At 34.2% G+C, this 23,664-nt stretch overlaps 1 protein-coding gene across 1 annotated transcript in view; it reads right to left on the reverse strand.

Annotated features, from left to right (window-relative positions):
- Positions 1 to 23,664, reverse strand: part of Camta (Calmodulin-binding transcription activator) — a 547,021-nt gene that overhangs the window by 208,338 nt on the left and 315,019 nt on the right. The window contains exon 4 of the mRNA XM_089636714.1: positions 8,478 to 8,613. Within this exon, the coding sequence (XP_089492840.1) occupies positions 8,478 to 8,597 (120 nt within the window). The 5' untranslated portion in view covers positions 8,598 to 8,613. The remainder of the gene's footprint in view (positions 1 to 8,477; positions 8,614 to 23,664) is intronic.

The raw sequence follows: 23,664 nt of genomic DNA on the forward strand, positions 1-23,664 counted from the left end.
GGTCCAAAGTCTTCCAGATCTGTATCTAACATGATCCATGATCAACCAGCCTTCTAAATGTAAAAATAATTAGTATGATTTGCCATATATCTTACTTTTTTATATTTTGATTTTTATCATTCAGTTTAATTTCTATTATGGCTTACATATTTTTTTTCCATAGGTTCTTTTTCCTTATGTTTCATTATTTATTTAAACAAATTATTATTTTCACACTTCATCTAAATTATAAACGATTCACAGAAAATCTAAATTGTAAAATTTATAAGTAGTAATCTTTCGGATTTCTTTTTGGGTCTAATCCTCAAATAAATATGTCCTTTATCATTGCACAAGCAACATTGTCCGCTTATCATAAAGGTTGTAGGATAAAGGAAAAGGTCTAATTATTCGTAATCCGGGAAAGAATTTGAATCCTCAAAGAAAAAACTGCGTGGGTTCAAAATTTGATATCAATTTCTCTTTCAAAAATCCACAGATTTGACATTGTTAGTGTTACAAATTGTGTAAGAAGGAAAAATACAACTTAGGACGGGTTGTTTCACAAAATTTGAACAATTCATCAATTTTCAAAGTTGATTTTCAAGTTCTGTGAAGTTTTTATTCAAGTTCTGTTATTATTTCATTTTTGTGAAGCAACTGACCAATGATGATATAATAAAAAAAACATTCACAGAACTTGAAGAAATCTACTTTGAAATTTGATTAATTTTTTTTTCAAATTCCGTGAGACAATCGGTCCTTAATCACGTCTATAAGATTGATAAAGAAATATTCAGACCGTTTGTCAATTTATTCACATTCCAAGAAAAAGTCTAAAATTCGATTTTTATTTCTCCCTCGAAACTCCTTAGACAATGTTGTTAGTGTTACAAAAATACAACTCAACGACATTTATAAAATAGACAAAGAAATAAAGTCACAAAATATTCAGACCGTTTTGTCAATTTATTCGCATTCCAACTTCCTTCAAACTTTACCCACGGCAATCATCTCTGCTGGAAAATAAAAATGAACAATCGTGACATCTCTCTCATGCACTCTGTTGTTGACATGATTGATGCAACTGTATTATACAAAGTGCCAGTCGGAGGAACAGGGATAGCCGTATAAATACCACTGCATCCCCCAGACAGACGGTACGTTTACGGTGATAAATTGTTACAATTTTCATGTCGCGTTCGTTTCATTTAATATTTGGGCAAATTTATTTCGTAAGCCCGACATTATCTGGTAAAGAAGATGTGAACCTGAAAAGAAAAATAATAAAAACTCCAATTATGCAAAAATATAAACATGAGATGAATGAATAATGGTTTGGATCGAAAGTCGTTACATTTTAAAAGGATATTACATGACATTACATGACTACATTACATGACAGCTGTTGGAAAGCGAAATAATAAAAATAAAAATTATTCTCGGTTTTTTCTAGTTTATCGAGTTCCGTTATGTATATTCAATTCTACGTAATTCCCTGTCACTGTGTATGACTTGGTAAACATAAGAAAAAAAGGTTACTGAACTGCAAATAGCAAAATCGCAATAAACTTAGTAGATACAAAAAACGCGCGCCCAACATTTGTACACAGTTGACATTTTTTGTAACATGAGAACGGGTCGTTTCTACGATTCGTTCTTGAGCTCAACAGTTCGGCTGTGGTACGATTTGCCAGCCTCTATACAACACTGAGTTTTAAGTACATTTTATTTAGTTATAAACATTACATCTTATATCTAATATATTCTTTTCTAGGACTACTATAATATTATTTACTACTTACATGCTTAAATTTGGACTTCACAACATTGAGACATAATCCACGAAATACTTCAAGACTTTTAGCTTCCTTAACAATTACAGGTTTTCTGCTTCCTTTCCACAAAAAAACCCCCACACAGCATCCCCAAAGATGACACAAGACCTAAAGGAAATTATTTTCCTCAGAGCCACCAATGTGGATTTAAAAATAAATTTACTACTACTTAATACTTTTTTAACTAAAACATTTATTAGATTGATAAAATTGGGGACTTAATATGAAAATTTATTATAATGACAAAATTACTTATCGTACATATTATTACAGCAGCGCATTAAGATACCTTAGGATATTATTTATTAACAGTCGCAGTTTATAACGGTTGTTATTTTACAGTAAAAAAAATAATCAAAAAACACATACACATAACACGAACTTATAAAACGTCTGCTCATCTACATTTCATTTAATATCCAACGATAACCACAATTTATTCGCGTGAAGTCTCGCCGGTTACAGCCAGTTAACCAGTTAGAACGCGAAAAATGGATTTGAACTTTGTCAATTCCTCCCGCGATAAAGTTAACCCGTAATTTCAAAACGTTGCGTGATATGGCTTTACGACGAACATTCGTCTTCCTAATGTGTCGTATATTACCACCTTACGCAACTAAAACTTAGATAAAAAAAAACTAAAAAGATTTCAACTTTTTACCGGCCGAATAACAAAAGCTATATAATGATTTCTGCGTCCTACGATTCCAGGCAAATAAAACGGATTGTATGTATGAAGTATCTAGCCACTTAACATAGGTAAAGTAATATCAAGCTATTCTCGGTGGTCCATTGCAAGGACAGTCTGTGTAGCAGTGCCAGAAGAATATAGAAGTGGTGGAAGAAACAGCTGAGGACGCCCCATGAAGGCATAATCAAGCGAATCAAATAAGTTAGGTAGGAGTCGAAATAACAGAATAGTGGATGAATTTTATTTGAAATGTATACAACAGGCAAAAAGTTAACAAAAATAAATAATAAAATACCAACCGTCCAAAAATTTTGTAAAATAATATTCAAGAATAAAACATAAAAAACAAGAGACAATAAAGCTTGGGTCAAGTGAAGTCAAGTGAAAACAAGAGATACGAGAAATTTCTGGAGGTTATCTCTAAATATGTCCGGTATCTTGCCAATATTGTGGATTACAGGGTGTCCGGGGGTAAAATGGGGTGATTCTACGTGATTTTAGAAGTAGAAAATAAATATTTATTTTTCGTAATTCCAACGTTTTGAAGTATTTTTTACTAAAAAAAATGTATTGTTTGTATGGGAAAATAAATATTCTTCTACGGAAAAAATATTTTAGCATGAGAAAAAAAAGTTTGAATTTCGAAAAAAGTTATTATTTTTTTTTATTTCTACCATCGTGTAGAATCACCTCCCGAAGTTAGTGCAGTTTTCCCCGGACACCCTTTATAGTCGATTCTTTTGCAAAAGAGGTTGGGTTATATTATTTCTTTGAAAAGGAATATGGAAAGTTTTGGAAAGTCGTATATGTACGTTTAAGTGCCAGGACAGGGGTAAGAGCGTTCCTTTTTATCTGCATATACCTGCAGGGGAATAGCTGGGATTGGCACGTAAGTATTTCGAAAAAGATAATATTCTGATTATCGCATAAACTCACCAAACTGCATGCCTAGGCAGCGGGTGTGTTGCGCTCCTACGGGCAAGGAAATTGTAGAATAGGAAATATGATACGAGAGTGTCCGATAAAAGAAACCTTGCATTTGTTAACAAGATATGAAACTAAAAAAGGAAGTAAATGTTTTATTCTGAACCTTTGTACAAGCGTTTTTACGCAACGCGACGTGGAACGGCGTTCTTGGCAATATTTTTTTGTGTAGGTTTATACAACATTTTTTCAGCTCCACATAAATATTCGATTAGGTTAGGGAGACAGAATTAGGGATAGGATAAAAAGTTATTTGTAAACACTACCCATTCATGTATCCCCAGTTCGTGAAACCGTTTATTCTCCATCTCCAAGTATCTGCTCTACCTAGCATGATAATTTGAATATCGGTCATCCCTCCAAAATAACTTTCTAATTCGTCATTTGTAGAAAAGTTGTGGGCAGATTATTTACTAACAACCTATTATGCCCTTAAGGCTTTCACACAATGCACGTGTTAATTAAAAGAAGTATATGCACCGATAAAAATGAGTATTGCTAATTTTTAAAATCCTGTTAAACACGGGATTGCCGTTCAATTCCTATTAGTCTTTTAGTACATTCATAATAAATCATTTTACCTGCATTTGTCATGATAATATATAATGACGATATTCTAAAATATTAGAATTTTCATTAACACGTGTTCCGATATTACAATAACACATTCGTGTTTTACTGAAAGTTTATTAAGAAACCTATCAATTCATTCGTTAAAGGCCATAAATCCTGTTTTTAACCGAATAATTTGAAGAGATTCTTAATAAATTAGCATTTACAGTTAATATAAGTAAGCCGAATGCTTCCGGGAACAATTACGGTTGCTTTCTCATGGCATTATTAATAATAACGTAATTGATTATCTTATATTCGCCAACAATTTATAATCAATCTGTTCAATAATTCAGGTCACTAAAAAAAACTGTTCGTAAAAGTGGCGATATAATTAAACAGTATAATTTCGTAGTGCGTAAGTTTATGTTATTTTCAAAATTTGAACTTATGTGTTGAGAATCAAATCAAAAAATGAATCTTTTCATGCCCATCAAGCGATAAAGTAGGTGTTAAATCAGTGGTTTAAACAAGTTCGTTATTTTTCATTAAGCTATGGTAGTAAGATTGAAAAATACGACGTTACTGATGTTGTTATAGCTGAATTTTATTGAAAGATTTTCAGGATTTCTTTCTAGAGGCGGGTTTGGTACCGCTGCTGAACCATTTATTGGATCCCCAACACCTCTGCCTTAGGTTACCCTAAGTGGTTCGGTAAGTTTAGTGACTAAACAGAGGTGCCCGGATTCATCAGGTGATGTTTGTTCAGGGTGCGCCTGTCCATCAGCTGCGTGGCGTGCCAGATCGGGAGAGGCTGGTTTGGGGAGACCCCTTGACCTCTTCAACTAGTCTCTCGACCCATCACATTGTCCCAAAGTGAGAGGGATATATTATTGTGTGGTTAATATAAAAAAACAGCATTCCCCAATTGGAAACAACATTAACGCCGTATTTTTCAATCATAACACTCTAGTTATCTGAAAAGTCACAGACCGCCACTGGCGATTAATTTTATTCTAAATTTGGGAATATATTTTATCTCAGCGAAAACAAAATTTCTCAGTTTTTTATCTTGGCAAGTCAACTTACATTTCGTGATTTTTCAGGGGTAACAACTAGTATTATTATATTTGTGTGTGATTAGGTACCTACCAAGATAACCATCAGAAAAAACAATGCCAAAGGCAATAATATTCAAGTCACGCCTGAAATCAGGGAGCAAAAATAAAACTCGATTATTGTCTCCATCGTCAGATCTGCCGCTTAACTGCTCCCGGATTTCCCGTATTTCCCATATTCCCTTATTTCCCGAATCCCGGATTGTTGGCAGGGCGCCCGCTCCGCCCCGCCCACTCCGTGAAATGGGAAACGCCGGCGATTTCAGATCGCTGGGGATTAGAAAAAGAATGAATGCACCTTTGTTCAATTGTTCTATACTTTTGAAAACGAGATAATTTAGAATACGTTTTTCTGTCCTAAGTGTGAAAAATTAACCTTTGTTTCACGAAAGAAAGTAAATGATACAAAGAAAAGATTATCATACTATGATAAAAAAAAGCTTAAGAAATCGGATTTTATTTTGTAAAGAAAGTCCTCAGTAAGAGCGTCGAAAGAAAACATGTGTTTTTATTGTCTGTATTGTCTAATATTTCGATTGTCTGTTTTGTCTTATATGTTTATTGTGTGTATAGTCTAATATTTTGATTGTCTGTATTGTCTAATATTTCGATTGTCTGTTTTGTCTTATATGTTTATTGTGTGTATTGTCTAATATTTTGATTGTCTGTATTGTTTAATATTTTGATTCACTTTATTGTCTAATATTTCGATTGTCTGTTTTTTCTAATATTTTGATTGTCTGTTTCGTCTAATATTTTTATTGTCTGTTCTGTCTAATATTTTGATTTGTCTGTATTATCTAATATTTTGATCGGCTGTATTGTCTAATATTTTGATTGTCTGCATTGTCTAACATTTTTGGAGTTAGCGTAACTTCTATTTTATAATATAATAGTTTTGCGTAGATTTTTTATACATTTACTGCCTCTCCTGTCCTTTCAAAACCACACAAGGCCTATGACATCTTTGTGGATACTGTGGAGGAAAGGAACGAGGGGAAGTTCTGGGACGGAAAAATATGAGGGGTGGGTAGGAATCTGGAGCTTATTGTGTCCAGGAGTGACAGGCGTATGAATCTATCCCTCCCACTCGGTGCAAAGCGACGAGTCGAGAGAGTAATGCTGGAGGAGTCAAAAGGCCTCCCTCAACCAACCGCTCGGGCACGCAGTAAGATGGCAGACGCATTCGCCAAGACCTGGACAACTCTCACCTCATAAACCCGGGCACAATATTGATATAAATCAATAAAAAGTTGCACTACAAAATTTATTAAAAAATTTATGTAGATTTCCCGCTTGTACTGCGAGTTTCCGGTCACCGCGCATAATTATTATTAACAGTATTAAGTGAAAAGTTTAGCGGTAGGTATAATATACATAATAAGCGTTTTGAAATGAAAATTACATTAAAGTAACAGTAAGTGCAATTAGACATAAAAGTAACCAAAATAACGGATAAGCTTATTAGTAGGTATGAGTTTTCATCTAACTAGATAATTATTATAACGGTACGAGTCCAATTCATAATTTATTGGGAATCGGTTCATTAAAATTTTAGCGTAAACTTTACGTTTAATTTCACGAATCGATTAAAAAAATTCAACCGGTACTTATCGAAAGCGCTTTGAATAATTATTATATGCCAATTTAACAGGCTTGTTTGTTAAAAATTAAAACAAATCGAAAATAACATTAAGCAAATTAAATATTGATAAACACGATACAATTATTACTAGTAGTTCTGTGGACAGTAGACCTCGCGTCCAAAATAGTACGTTTTTAACGGTCTCTAATTTAATAAATCAAAACCAAAATTTCCTCTGTAATTACGAGATTTGTAAGTACGTACTTAAACGACATCCTAATTAATTATAAAACATAAATATTTTATGCTACATTTAAAAAAAATTAAATATGGAAAACAATTTGTCCAATGTCTATATGTTTTATTGACAAATTTGTTTCAAACCTTTTTTCAGGCCGGTAGGTACCATAATATTGATGACTCCGATTTTACAGGTCGTTTTAGGAACCATGATCATGCGAACTCTGGCGGGATAAAAGGTAGCATTCAACAAGGCCACCATCTTGATCCGGAACCGAAACGTAACAAACAAATTTAGAAAAATTCCAAACGGTTGAGTTAAGACAGGACTTTGCCACGCGCAGTCAATCAATAAAAACATATAATAATAATAAACAGTTCGAATCAGTGTGAATCTTGGAGAAAGTTCGAATCAAGTCGGGTTTTAGAAATAACAAAATATGACCAGTAAAAATAGTTCCCCAGACAACTCAACCAAATGAATGTATTCTGCTTTTTTTAGGCACAGCAATCACAAAAATAAATGTTAGTTCAAACTCAATAATTTTAAAATACCGTGCCGAATCCAATATGTTTTGAAATAGGCCATTTGAAATCAAAACAATCCCCGCTGGTTATGGCGGGAAATATGAAAATATCTGAAACAAACAACCGCCAAAATGGTGATATTCCGCACTCCGTTGATAATATCATAATATGGATGATGTGTCGATAGTAATGCCTGCCGTGTGCGGCGGACATTTCAAAACTCGTATTGCACGGAAGTGAATATTCAACAAACTCATTTCACCATTGTTTGAACCAACAATATAGTATCAGGCTTTTAAAACCTCTATTACGTACGCCACATTTCCTATCCAGCCCGTGAGAATGTAGAAAAAAGACGATTTTTTTAATCATCGCCAATTTTCAATGATTATATCTCCGGGCGACTTATACTTATGCAGTTTCTCGGGATCAATAAAAAACGCAACTTCGCGTGTAGGATGAATTCTATTTCTCCGTTCTAGTTGGTAGCATTGTTTTCTAGCTAAGAGTCTTAACTGCTACCAACCGTCTGGATCCAGCGAGGCTATGGCATCTTGCCGTTCTTCCTCTTCTTCCAGAAGTACCCGTCCCGCCTGTAGCAGACCTTCTTTCTGCTGTACTGCAGCATGGACCTATGGAGGTGTGTGACATTGAATTACGTCTGTCCTTTGCATTTTCAGCTTCATGTGATCCTCCTTCGTGGTCTTGCCGTCCTTCCTCGTCTCCCAGCAGTACTCGTCCCGCCTGTAGCGGATCTTCTTTCCGCTGTACAGTAGCATGGACCTATGGAGGTGTGTGACATTGACTTACTTCGGTTCTCTGCATCTTCAGCTTCATGTGAACCTCCCTCGTGTTCTTGTCGTCTTTTGCCTTCGTCCAGTATTACCTGTCCCGCCTGTGACGGACCTTCTTCCTGCTGTAAAGCAGCATAGACCTATGTGAAGTGTGTGAAATTGACTCACCTCCGTCCCCTGCACCTTCAGCTTCATGTGATCCTCCCTCGTAGTCTTGCCGTCCTTCCTTTTCTTCCAGCAGTACCCGTCCCGCCTGTAGCGGACTTTCTTCCTGCTGTACAGCAGCATAGACCCGCTCTTTGGTCTGAAACAAACAAAACTCACCATTAGATAAGTATTTAATAAATCCCAATACTAATACACAACAAGTTCCCCAACCGATATGAAATACTCATATTTTTACAGCAAATTTAAAAAGATAGAACTTACGATTTCTAAACCGTTTATTATAATTTCGGTTGTGTATACGTAACAAATGAAAAACAAAATGCAAAAATACTTATTATTCAAATTCTTTTTTTCAGTAAAAAAAAAATTTGCCACCGTTCGTAAAAAAGTTAAAGGTGTGGTGATCAACGTGGTTGCCTCCCAAACATTCGATCGGGGTTCAATTCTCGGCTGTAACAATAGTTTTAATTTAACAATTTTGTTTTAATTTTAAAAATGTGTTTTTAATAACGAATTCCGTGATTTTTCATCAACGACCCGTGTTTTTATTGAGCGCAATGTTTTGCACGAACAGTTTTAAACTCTGATTATTTTTAATACAATAATTCAGCGGTTACTTATACATGGATACAACAATGTCGACTAGAAAACGTATGAATGCGAATGAATAACATTTTACGATTAATTATTTTTATTTCTTGCTGCAGCAAACTCGATGAGTTATAAAACTTCAATTATCAGACTCAACTTCCCGTGTTGAGAATAAAATAATGTAAATGGTAGGTTACAATCTAAAAGTACACAAGATTCTTAATTTGACAAACATTCATAGCTAACTGATGTTCCGGGCTTTTCCCGGGCTTTACGAAATTGGAAACTTAGAGTTTCCGAAATTAGATGTAAATAAAAAATTTCCTCTTATTTTGAACGTCAAGTGTGCAAAATCCATCTAGAATGAAGAATGTATTAAAGAAGTATGAAATCCACACTGGAACACTACTCTCCTGTATTATAATATGTCTAGATAGATTAGTTATTGCTAAAATTTAGCAGGAAAAAAAACATTGTAACATTAAAATGACTACGATAAAAGCAGATTTTAATTAATTTTCCATAACAAAACCCACCGTCAACCACTTTCATCCCATCTTAAAAATCCCCAGTCAGCGTCCAGCGTCCATCCCTTAACCAAACAAACAGCAGAAAGAACTCGCTCGTAAAATGTTTACACTGAACCGGCTACCTACTGAGCCTACCCTTACGTAGTTAATAACAAAAAACGGAGATAAATTAATTAAACTCGGACACAATAAAAGTTTTATTTCTTTTTCCAAAAGTCCCATAAACCTCGCTGGCCACCAAAAGGATTAGTGCTAATGATTCAGTCCAAGCACGCTATTTTAACAACAAATAATTTCAACGAAGTTTTAAAAACTGCTTACAGGTCTTATTGGTATAAAAATAAACAAAAAAATAAAACAACAGATAGGAGTGGGACTTTGTGTCGATTAAGAAAACAGGTTATTACATTACAACCCGCCTCACAACCCTACCCAACTGGGTGGCGACATAGCTCCCATGTCTTTACACTGTACAGATAGGGGCCTTCTTGTAAGGTGTCACATAAAAAGGGCGATGTTTCTATAGTATATTCCGCTCTGGAACGTGCCGCAAACCTACCACATATTATTTTTTTAAATTAATAAATTATGAAACCACACAAATTAATCACACAAAATTTAATTGCGCGAGCCGGGATTTGAATCCGCGATCTACGGATTGTATTAAAGGGCATTACCCCTCGACCATGGTGCCGTATGGATGATCCCATAAGGATGAATATTAGAAGGCGCAATGGAGATAAATGTGGTAGTAACATTTTTTTAAATGAATACCGCACAAGATTCCCGACTGCTCTCAACCATCTGGAGCTAGTGAGACTATGGCATCCCCAATTTGGGTGTGTTGTGAGACTGAAGTTAGTGGAGTGGGGAAAGAGGAAGTCGGGAAGTATATTGCCTTTCAGATCTGGACACTAAACACTTTCAATGCTAAATGATGGTCTTATACCATTGAGATGCTGAGAGTATCTTCCATTTTATATATTATTCTTAAATTAATGAATTGAGATATAACACAAAGTCATCAATTAAAATTTACTTGCGCAAGTCGGAATTTGAACCCGCAATCTTTGGATTGCTAGTCGACAGACATGACCCTTGACCCCGTCAAATCTAGATGGATGTGGAAATTATCGCAGCTACGGCGATTCATTTGTAACGCACGTTAAATTTTTAAACATGGTAGGTAATTCGCAAACGTAAATAATCACTCGGGTGATAATCAACACCACGTCTTCGCTAAACGCGTATGGCGAACTGAAGACCAGACCAACGTGTGAACGCTGTCGGCAGGTTAGCGCCAATATCCTTTGACGTATGCATGAAAACAGACAATAATCGCCTTGACCGGCCAACGTTGGCCGCCAACGCATGCAACGGCCAAGTGATCCTGTACACGTTAAATAACCCTTTATATATATTTTTCCATCAAGTATTTAATGGCTGATAAATTTCATTTTCTATTAGTAAGAATTTTTACGAAAACGGTTATTTTCTAGATACTACAAAAACTACCTACCGACCAGTCGCATTTCATTTTACTATAAACTAATTTAAAAATAAAACAATCTTAAAGTTAGAATTAAAGTTAGAATTCAAGTGAATATAATCATTTTTGCGTTTGCGCACTATCTGTGAGCTGCGCTATTCTAAAAAAACGACAAACCGACATTAAATTTGTGTTTTATATCAACACCTTCTGACATACAAAAGAAGGTAACAAACAATCGTAATAAACATAGTGAACAGTGAATCTAAATAACAAACATTAAAAATAATTACTACTAAACCAGTGAACCCGTTGTGCGCGAACGTGAATTTCATGATTTATTTAAAAAAAAAAAACAGTCGTTATATAAGTGTCAAACAACTAAACCACAATTTAGACCTTTTGTACGACTATTTCGCAAGTCTACCAGTTATATTGGATTAAATCACGCTAATTGTGTATCGGTACTTGGCAGCGTGGTGAGAGGCGCCGACACATTCCGATCTACCTTCCTGGGACGTGAGTTCGAAACCCAGAGTAAACATTTATTTTTTATTTTTTACGTTGTGAAGTTTGATTTACATTTTGTCCAACAGATGGCAATCCAATAAATCATACAAAATAAATCCAATACTAAATCAAATATATACTGTAATTTTAAAAATAAATGTGATATTAAATCCAACAACAAAATAAACTAAATATAATATTCTAATACAAATCCTTCAAAACTGTAATACTAAAATATAATTTTTTTTACAACTCAGTTTCTGTGTCGATTTTTCAGTGTAATACATAATAACTCCCTGCAATATGGAGAGCACCATCTGCAGCAAGTGCCCGGAACCCATACTCACGAGGGAATCAATGTTCTGGTGCTCCTCCTGCAAGGAGAGTCTACATTTCGCCTGCGGTGGCGTAAGTGAAGGTCATTACCGAAAACTCTCCCAAGAAAAACGCAATAATACCAAATGCACTGGCTGCAAGACGGAAACGCGCAGTACGGCGCGTTCTACTTCTATTTCCAGTAAGGAGACCCCAGCGGCCAGCACCACTAAAGTAGGTGAAACACAGCTCGACCTAATCACACATGAATTACGTCAAATCAAGACTGAGCTACAGGGATTCAAGAATGTCCAGACGAAATTATACGAAATGTTCGATGAATTCAAGGACTTCAAGGCCTCGCTAACATTCTTTAATAGCAAAATGGAGGGATTTGAAGAAGACTTTAAAAAATCTCTGATAAAACTACAAAGCATAGACTCCGTTCAAAAAAAAAACACAGAACTCGAGGCAAAACTAACTATGCTCGAATTAAAGATCGACGATCAAGATCGGCAACAAAAAAATTTTGCCGCCGAAATAAGAGGTATACCGGAGGTTGAAGGTGAGAATTTGGCAAATATTTTATTTAACATAAATCAAGAAATAAAAACAAACACTACGAAAAATGACATTGAGACCAGCTATAGGTCTCCGGGTAAGACAATCCCCCAAAAAACCAGACCTATAATTGTGCGGTTTAAGCACGTTCACGTAAGAGATGTCTTTTTAAACGATGTAAAAAGGTACAATATGAATGCTGTGACTAAGGAAGACAAACTCAACACGACCTCAATAGGACTCTCCGGGCCGCGCACGCCGGTATATATATCGGAACACCTGACTTCAACAAATAAACGCCTACTTTACCTAGCGAAGAAGACGGCTATTGATAAAAAATTTGCATTCGTATGGGTAAAAGCGGGACGAGTATATATACGCCAAACCACGGAATCGAGAGCTATACATATCACCTCTGAGAATATCTTACTTGCACTATGACTCACAAATGCAATCATACCCACACTACCTGTATCCCTTTTCAAAATGTTAATCAGAGTGTTCCTATATTTCATGATATTTCTATTCCTTTCAAAAAAATACTACAATATTGCATTGTTCAATCCCCAAATAAGCACGATGTCAGACATTTCAATTAATAATTTAACTATTAACATCGTGGTGCATTTATATTACCCACACATTATCAGGAAATTCTTATATGACAAATTTACAACTATATCATTGTGTCTCTCTGACCCCGCTACTTTACTTCCTTATTATAAGAAATTACTAGCTAACCCTCAATTCACCACTAATACCAATTGCAATTTTTATTTATACCATTCGAAGAACATGAAATGGCTAATGTTTTCTCACAATTTATGTATTACAATAATTTATGTTTATTATTTTATGTCAATAACTGAGCAACCAAACTTATGTACTCTTTGTTCACACATCAAAAACATAAATTTACCATCCCAAATTAATATTACCGTGTGGGTTTACTTACAGATAACTTACTCTAAAAATGATCCAACATTCTTTTGAAATTCCCGATGAATCTATGCTCACATGCAACAATTATGTAGTTGATAATCCTAAAGACATAAATAAATACTGTTGGGAATCGTACAGTCTAAAAATTGGACACCAAAATATACGAAGTATTACCAATATTGATGATCTCGATTTATTATATTGCTGTTGTTATGCGCGTAGTGCGACATTATGGCAACCATATTATATTATTAATTTTACCGGACGGGCAGTGGTATTGAGTTCCAACTTTATTTTTTCTGTTCTATTCTTATGTCTCTTTATCTTACAATTCCTACACGTTCATTACATTAACTTCTCATGCGCTAAAAACCTTATGTTTTATTTATTACCTCCAGATTATTTAAATCTTGTGCTGTGTTTGCTTAAATTATCCATGTTGTTATTTCATTCAACTTCTCTATGTTCAAATACTGTATATTACAATATCTTGTCTTTACCATTCAAGATGATTGCATATTACATAAATGGCTCCAAATAATAATAAAAAACGTAGACTGACTATTGGTTTTCTAAATGCACAATCGCTTGGTACAGACTTTGATGATCTATGTATCTATATTAGAGAACACGAAATCGATGCATTAGCCTTGAACGAAACTTGGATTGATGCAAGCAGAGGTACAACTGATAGAGCAATTCCGGGTTATAACTTATATCTTTCCCCTCGTCCTAAACGTGGGGGAGGTGTTGGTTTCTATGTACGTCGTGAATTATCAAGCGTTATACTACCACACGAAAACAAGTACTTGGAACAAATGTGGCTTAAAATTAAGGCTCCGAATATCGATATATGTTTAGGCACAGCATACAGAACTAGTAAAAACCTCGTCAATGACGCAATCGATTGTATCAGTGATAACTTATCTGACCACATGTTTCAGTGTGAAACACTTTTTTTACTTGGCGATTTAAATATAAACTTATTAAACAAACAGGAACCGGATGCAAAAAAGTTAATAGATGCATTGCAAGCATTTAATATGTCGCCAACTGTAAACGAACCAACAAGAGTAACAGGTACTTCCTCGACACTTATAGATGTGGTATTCACTAATAAACCTGAAATAGTTACACGTACACAAATTTACCATTATAAAACTATAAGCGACCATGGTTTAGTTATATGCGACTTAAAATTTTCAAAACCAAAATATATACCAAAAACAATAACTTACAGAAACACTAAAGACATAGACATGAATAGGCTAAATGCCGATTTGGCTAACGGGCCATGGCAACACATAAGCAATTTGAATGATGTTGACAGTATGGTCACACACTTCAATGCGTACGTATTGAATATCTACGATACGCATGCACCAAAACAGACAATAACCATTAAAGACAAACACAAACCTTGGATAACAGATGTCATTAAATATATGATGAAAATTCGAGATCGCGCGTATATCAGGTATTTAAAATCAAAATTAGACTCACACTACACTTATTATAAACAATTACGAAATCTAGTAACCTCTTCCATGAAAAGAGAAAAAAAGCATTTTTTGAATATAACATCAATAATAATGTACATGACTCAAAAAAACTCTGGAAATCTTTAGAAAATTGCCTTCATGTTAAAGACAAAGTCGGAGATATACCAACACATTTAAATGACCCAGAAGCCATAAATAATCATTTTATTAATCACAGTCAAAATCTAGAACATAGTCCAATTTTAGTCAACCATTATAATACACAAAATCACTCTATAGCAAAATCATTTTCACTTCAAATAGTTGATGAAACTACAATATCAAAACACATTCATACTATCAAATCAAACGCTATCGGTTGCGATAAAATAAGTATCTCAATGATTAAACTCATACTTCCGTATGCACTCAGCACTATAACAACCATTATTAACCAATCATTACGGACAGGTATAGTTCCAGCACTGTGGAAAAATGGTTTAGTCACACCAATTCCGAAAAAGAAACCAATTTCAAGTATTAGTGATCTCAGACCGATTAGCATATTACCAGCATTATCCAAGGTACTCGAAAAAGTTGTGTTTGAGCAAACAGTAGTCTACGCTGAAACATGCGGGATTATACCTCGTCATCAATCGGGGTTTCGTAAAGGCCACAGCACTACAACAGCTCTGCAATGTATTACAGATGATATTCTTGCTTCCACTGATGCAGGCAAAGCCTCGATACTAGTTCTGCTGGACTTCTCTAAGGCATTTGACTTACTGAGCATTCCATTACTTATTGCAAAGTTGCGTTACTTTGGTTTTGACGATGAAGCAATAAAATGGTTTCAAAATTACTTCAAAGATAGAACTCAGCGCACAGTTTGCAAGGATAGTAATGGGACTCTAAAATATTCATCTGACATTATAATAACAAGAGGGGTACCCCAGGGATCGATACTAGGGCCATTGCTTTTTGCTATATATACCGCTGACATGATGCAATCTATTGAACACTGTGGTTCGCACATGTATGCTGATGACACACAACTATATTTATCGTTTGACGTAAGTAAAACTCATGTGGCAGTGGATATGGTAAATGGTGACCTACGTAGAGTTTGCAGTTGGGCAAAGGAGCACGCGTTACTTCTCAATCCTCAAAAAACTGTTGCTTTATTAATGGGAATTAAGCAAAAAATATCATGCGTAAAAAATGGAGGACATGTTGTAAAAATACATGAAACCACCGTTCCCTTTGTTGATGCTGCGCGCAACCTTGGAATAATGGTGGACGGTAGATTGAGGTATGATGAACATGTTAAAAACAGGTCACAGTGGTGCTACTCGAGGCTTCGTCTATTGTACAATATAAGAGATAACATATCAGTGAAACTACGCAAGATTATTACTGATAGTCTTGTTCTCTCAGTATTGGACTATGGAGACTCAGTTTACGGTCCATCTTTATTGAAAAAAACCCAAAAACAAGTACAACGAGTCCAAAATGCATGTGTCCGATATTGCTATAATGTCCCGAGACGCGAGCATATCTCGCCTTACCTCTATCGGCATCGAATACTGAATATGTCGAACAGAAGGAAGTTACATCAAATGTGTCAACTGTTCAACTTGATGAATTCAAAGGTTCCTTCCTATCTGTTTGACAGACTGCAGTGGTCCCGTGACTCACATGCACATAGTACACGCCAAAGAGACCATTTACTTGTTCTCCCCAAACATAAAACTGCTGTTTTTGAGGGTAGTTTTAGCTACTCATCGTCAAAACTTTGGAATAAAATACCGATGCCTATTCGAACAACAACATCGTTGCAGTGCTTTAAGAAGCTCTGCAGCGAATGGTTGCTGACAGCACAGTCAACCGCACAACATCATAATTGATCGAATTTAAAATGAAAGGGACACCTACTTGTGATTATTATTTTTTTTTATTTTATCTATGTATTTTATGTAAATTTAATCCTGAATTTATATTTTATTTTATTTTAAAGAAATTTGTATTTATCGATTTATAACACATTATATTAAAGGCACTGCTGAAAACCAGCTACATTCCCGGAGAAATCCGGAATGTACAGCTGAGCAGTTGCCCTTTTGGCAATATAATCATCTAAATGTATGTGTACAAACTATATGCAAACATGTAAAAAATTATTGTCAAATTTTTTATTTTTTTTAATTTTTTTTTAATTTAAACTTCCGATTTAGTTGTCCGGGTTAAGTCTTCCCCAAAGGAAAAACTTAACCCTTCCACTCACTTTTCCACAAATGATCAGCTAGTCAATCAACACTATGTAAGTGCATTATATAAGTAAAATAAATACAAAACAATACAAGAACAACAACACGTCAAATCACCAGATATCAAATGGGAAAAAAAAAATTCACCGTCTCCAGATATTTTCATATCAGAGGGTTCGGCTCGGTAGAACTTCTAACAGGGCCTATAAATCCTACTGATCCCTCAACATAAATATTTAAAAAAATCTTTTGTTATCCTACATGTATTCAAAATGACCGACTTTTGCATCTTTATATATAAATTTTTTGATAGATCTAATACGCCTAAATTTTTAATTAGAGAGCTAGGTATAATGCCAGTAGCCGAAATAACGAATGGTAATATTTTTATAGTCTGAGAATGCCAAATTCTTTTTATTTCATTTCCTAAATCTGTGTATTTTCTTATTTTTTCACTAACAGATTTTTGAATATTACAGGAATTTGGAATAGCAACATCAATGATATAAGTTATTTTTTTAATTTTGTCATGTAAAACTATATCGGGTCTATTATGACTAATCGCTCGGTCTGTTAGTATAGTTTTATCATAATATATTTTATAAAATTCGTTTTCTAAAAATGAATTTGGTTCGTATTCATAATATGGTACTACATTACGGCAGTCAATCAAGTTATGTTTAATTACCAAATTTTGGTGAATTATTTTTAAAACTTGATTGTGCCTAAATGTATACTCGGACGGTGCTAATATAGAACATCCCGATATAATATGTTCTATAGTTTCCGGAAAAGCCAAACATTTTCTACACAAATCATCAATTTGATTTGTATCTTTGATTATATGTTTTCTATAATTTTTAAATAAACGTTTTTATTATTATTATTATTATTATTATTATTTATCAATTGTATAAAATTTACACCACGTTTATTAGTAAAGCTGGAAGTAGTTAAAATAAAGGAAAAATTGCTTAAACATTGTTTATTTATAGGGTCTAGAAAAAGTAATATTATTACTAGAGTTACTTATCTAATATTTACGTAGCGCAGTTGAAAGTCATATAGCCCTGCTAAAGTTTTTTGTAAAATACCTACATATTTTCGCTTATCTAAATTTACCATGTTTAAATATCAATATCATCTCAGTAGATCTAAAGAAATAAATTAAGCCTGAAAAAATGAGACAAGTCTATTTTTACACATTCTTGGTTTTCTTTCAGAATAAAATAAGATAATTTGAAAGTTAGTTCTTTTCTGTATCGTGATTCCTTGGGGCGCGTAAGCAACTCTGCTTTCACGTTGTCATCTTTTTGCGTCAATTCCCATACAGGATAAGCACTAGTGACGTATATTCAAAATAGGGGTGTAAAGGTTGAATGGACTCTGAATGATATGACCAAAGTGTGAAAACATTCTTTAGGAAAATTTGGAAAAGATTTTCTCTGGGAACTATATATTTATTTTTGAAGAAAGAAAAGGTTACGAATAACCTGACAATATTTGAAAATCTTCTACTACCACCACAGTAAGAATAAAATGTTGCTTGTGATGTGATGTTGGACTGTGCCAGCTTTGGAATTGAACACACTACGCCTAGGTGGGACCCAAACGCGATATCAACTCAGCCACCGACCGGACGAATATAAAAATGTAAATTGAAATTAAAGATATATTTTTGATAGTGGGGACTTCGGAATCCAGCACCCTTAGTAACATATTATATAATATTAAGCCCGTAAAACAATATTAACATTTCCCCACCGCAGCAGAACGATACGAAGGTATCCATTACGAGACGCCTGCCCGCCTCGCCCCGCTCCGCTAATAAAAACACCCCAAATGTTGTAAAATAATTAAAAGCAACAGAACCAACACTTCACCCTGCCCGCTGCACAGTAGCAACTTTGCTAGATTAATTATGAAAAATTATGGTATTTTAAAACATGGATAAAATCAAACAAAATTAAAAAAATGATATGAATTAATTTACTCTACATTTATTAGTTGAATAGTAAAAAAATTACAAATACGTTTAATTTTATACGCCTACAACTTAGTGAGAAGCCTTTTTAGTGCTTTTTACAAATTCTTTATATTTTTTTGATTCTGAGAAACTTTTTACATGATTTTACTACAAAAAAAAATTTACGTAATTATATCGCTCGTAAATTTTTAAATCGAACGAATACGTAAATTATCATTCAACGACATGTTAATTAAATTAAATTTTCAATGAAACAAAAAAAGGTTTATTTTTTTATGTATTTCAAATCGTCCTTTAAATAAATATTAATGTACAATTAAAATACATAAATATTTATTATCACACGTTGTGTAGTATTATTATTATTCATGTTGTGTTGTATTATTGTTGTTATTTTTATATGAATTTTGCCCAAGAATCCCAGTTTCTCACAACCGCAAAGAGCCAGTAGACTATGGCATCCCCTATCAGGGTATGTTGTGAGGCTGAAGGTAGTAAGGAGGAGATGTATATGGGGTAGAGGATGGTGCGGAAGTGTCTGGCTATTCAGATCCGGTCACCAAACACATTATTGGTGAACGTATTTTTATGTTTTAAAACAATGATTACCGTTGTATGCTTGCATTTAAAAAAACGCCCATACCAAATGAATGAACTTAAAAATCAAAATTACAGATAAAATAATGTTTATGTTGTGAGATTACCTATCAGAGGTAAAGTCTCTTAGAAAATCATTCAATTTGCACGTATAGCAAAATTTCAGTGGAAACAAAAAAATTGTCAATTAGGATAAAGCATTTCGTATTCAACACTCTGTTGAGAGAGTTAAATTATAAATAATCCTGCTTTTGTACCACTGTGCGGGTCGGATTTTTCATCAAGCTCGCGGCGGGCTCGCAATCGCCTGTAATAATACCTTTATCCCAAGTCAGAGAGAAGTACTACTTTACGGAGTGGTATTTTTTTTAATTTTGGAAGGTTTAAACATAGAAAAAAATATATTAATAGTTTTTCGTTATTACGGGAGAAATAGAAAATTATTTTTCAATTAGTAAATTAAAAATAAAATAATTTGTTTTTTTTTAAATACGTCGTTATTTTACTTCGCCAAAATAGGTACCTACGCACTTTCTTACGTTAGCTTCACGCAAGAGGCCTGCGAAAAAAAAAAATCTCTCGGGACTTATTTCATCTTTGGGGATGCTGTGTGGAGGAAATTTTTATGGAAAGGAAGGAGAGGAAGTTCTGAGAAGGAAAAAGGTACGAGAGGTTGATAGGAATCTGGAGGGATAGGGGGCCAGGAGTGACGGACTTATGAATACATCCCTCCACTGCGGTAGATGGCGATTGGTAAAGAGAGTCCGGCTGGAGAGGTCAAAAAGTCTCCTTCAACCAGTCTCTCTCGATTCGGTCCGCCACGCAGTACCTATGTGGGCAAACTCAACCTCCGCCAAGGCCTAGACAAAAATCAACCCATGAACCTGGGCTCCCCTGCTAAGTCACCAAACAAACCGAGTGAACAATTTGGGGTGACCTATGAAAGGGGTGTTAGTTATCCAATAAATGATTCCCAGGGGGGTGGTACCCATACCGCCATTGGATTATTACACTATACACTTAGTATATTTTATTTTCTCGTCATTATTTCTGTTATTTCACTAGTATCACCTCCACCTTGTAACAACTAAACTTTGATTTTGACATGCCATGAACATATTTAATTGGAGTGTTAATATCTATTTACAACCTGAGGGCAATTGTTAAAAATCTGAATAAATAAATAAAAAAAATGTTAAAAAGTAATGAAAAAATATATATATATTCATTTTCTATAAATGTTACAAGCCAGTTTTGTTTGGAATGTTAAAAGTAATAATGAAAATAAACACCTAGAGTGATTTGTTTACAACATTTCGTGCAATCAAAAAAATATATTGGGTAAAACACATAGGTACTTTTGTCTAATCCGAAGGATTAAAATATTAAAAAATGGTACATAAATTTTTTGGTTCACATATTCCATGATAATTATCAAAGAAAGTGTAGGGGTGATTTTCGTTTAATTATTCATATGGTAAACAATCTACAATTTGATGAGGTGAAAACGGGACGACCCGTATAATACGAGGATTCGCGTCGACCAAGTTTCCCACAGTCACTTGAGCGCGGAACAAACACGGCCAACAAACGCCCGCTATAAATCCCATTCAAGGGGATTATTCTAACAAGTACCCGGCACCGTAATGCCTGTTTATTCCGGGGACAGGTGGAAAAAAATAAACAAAAACAAACAAAAGAGAGGCGGGATAAAATAAACAAAAGAGAGCCGCAAAAAATCCGCGCGAAGGCAGCCAATAAAAGTCGAGTTCCGTCGCGCCTCGTGTTCCATTTTCAAACGAGGATCTAGTTGAATCTGCACATTTTATTACGCGAGCCTTTATTTTCTGCTTGGATTTGGAAAGGGAGGAAAAGCGGTAAATAATTATATTTTTAAAAGTTCACTCTGTCGGATTAATTGATGTCTAACATTAATACCCGGCGATACGACATTGTACAAACATAAAACAAGCTATATCGCTATATTTGCAAAAGCGCAGCATTTCGTTACTTTATTGTAGTTATGATACCTGTATTATTGTATGTATGAAATTTTCCTTGTTTGAAAAATCTTAAATCTAGAAAGAAGAAAAATCTATCAGTGTACCCGAGTACGCTGATAGATTTTTACTTTTTTCACTACTGTTATAAGACACAGTGTGCTAATTGGTAAAACCGACTAAACTGCTGATAATATTATAAAAAATGCCCAAAATGTTTTAATTAGATACGAACAACAAGAAAACCATTGTCATTATTTGTAACAAAGACCCGCTTGCTAGCATCAGCGTAACATTTATAAAAAATCTAAAGTAACACATTTATTTACACTCGTGCCTAATTGTCTGGGGTGAAAAAACTAGTACAAGATAACCAGACAACGAAATTGAACGAGAAAGATTGTTTAGACTAGATTGTGCCGTTTTCAGCAAACAACCATATTCTCAAAAGAAAAAACTTCAACACCTCCAAACACGTGTGGTTTTGAGTACATTCTACTAGTGGGTATCCAAGCATTTGGAGCGCAAACATGGGCTACCACTAAGAACGTTATTACGAAAATTGTAGTCACAAAAAGTCAGACGAAGTATCTGGCAGGATAGAAAGACTAATGAGTGAACTAGAAGCAAGACAAAGGAACCCGACCTAACATTTTTTTAAAGAACCCGGCTTGATCTGTTAACAAAACAAAACGGAAAAGGTTGAATTTTTTTTCTTGGCAGGTAGACTTTTTAAAACATTTTTTTAAATAAGTTTAATTATGATTATTTGTTACACTTGAAATAGGTCCACGTCATGTAGTCTAATATAAAAAAAAATATGATATTATAGCTTTATTTTCACTTTAAAACTTGTATAAAATTCTTTGTCTAACACTCATATTTAATTTAGTATTTTCTGCATTGGTTTATATTTATTATACTTAAAAATTTGTCTCGTGTTATTAATAATGTCATTTTTTAGTTTTTTTAATGAACCTACATTAATACGATAGAGAAAACTGGAGCAGTAATCCATGCTTGTTTTAAAGAATTTCATATTAGATTTTATAAAATGTGTATTTCATTACTGTTTTTATGAAGAAAAAAATATTTTAACCACCCAACTCGGTAGCTTTAAAAACTTTTCACTACTCCTTTTCAACTTACCAGCACTCTAAATTCTTTTATAACAAGTGTTAAGAGTAAAACGGAGGTGCTAAAAATTGATGGCTATGTAAATTAGTCAAATGAAAAATCCCCATACTTAAGGCTTAGTACCCACGTGTTTACTGAGCAAGGAAATGGGAATTAACGGGGCATAAATTGTGGCAGTTAAAATGCGAAAGTTTTTAAAAACTGTTTGCCAAATTTGAAGCGTTAGTTACTGCTACTAGTACATTTTAACTGCGTTTTATTTGGGGATTTATTTGATGGCCGAAGCCGTTGAAATATTAAACTAGATGCGTCCCTCCCTTGCAATTTACGATTATAATTGGGACACTCAAAAATCTGATATCATAAATTGTTTTAGTTTAGCTCGTTTTCTTGTTCATCTCGTTTTCGTTTCAATCACAAAGACAAAAAGATAGCTTGAAGATAATAAAATAATAAAGAGGTAATTAGTTGAATCATTGTCAAAATAAATATGCAGAAATTAATTACCAATTAATTATTCTTTTGTGGTATGGGAAGGCTAGAAATAGTTGCCCAGTGCTAGAAATAGCTATTTCAAAATATAGTCTAAAATAGCACGGTCAATAAGTCATTGCATCCCGGCCGAGAGTTATTTAATCTTTGACCCCTTATTTGGTGGATTTGAAAATCGACATTCAAGTATCATTTTTAATGATAACTTAATTTAAAAACGTTATAAAGTTGGTAAACTACATTAGATATCTTTTAGAATAACGCTGAGTACATTTGTTCACATCTTGC

Source organism: Hesperophylax consimilis, chromosome 10 (genome assembly GCF_061612785.1).
Source record: "Hesperophylax consimilis isolate HC1 chromosome 10, BYU_Hcon_1.0, whole genome shotgun sequence".
NCBI lineage: Eukaryota > Metazoa > Arthropoda > Insecta > Trichoptera > Limnephilidae > Hesperophylax > Hesperophylax consimilis.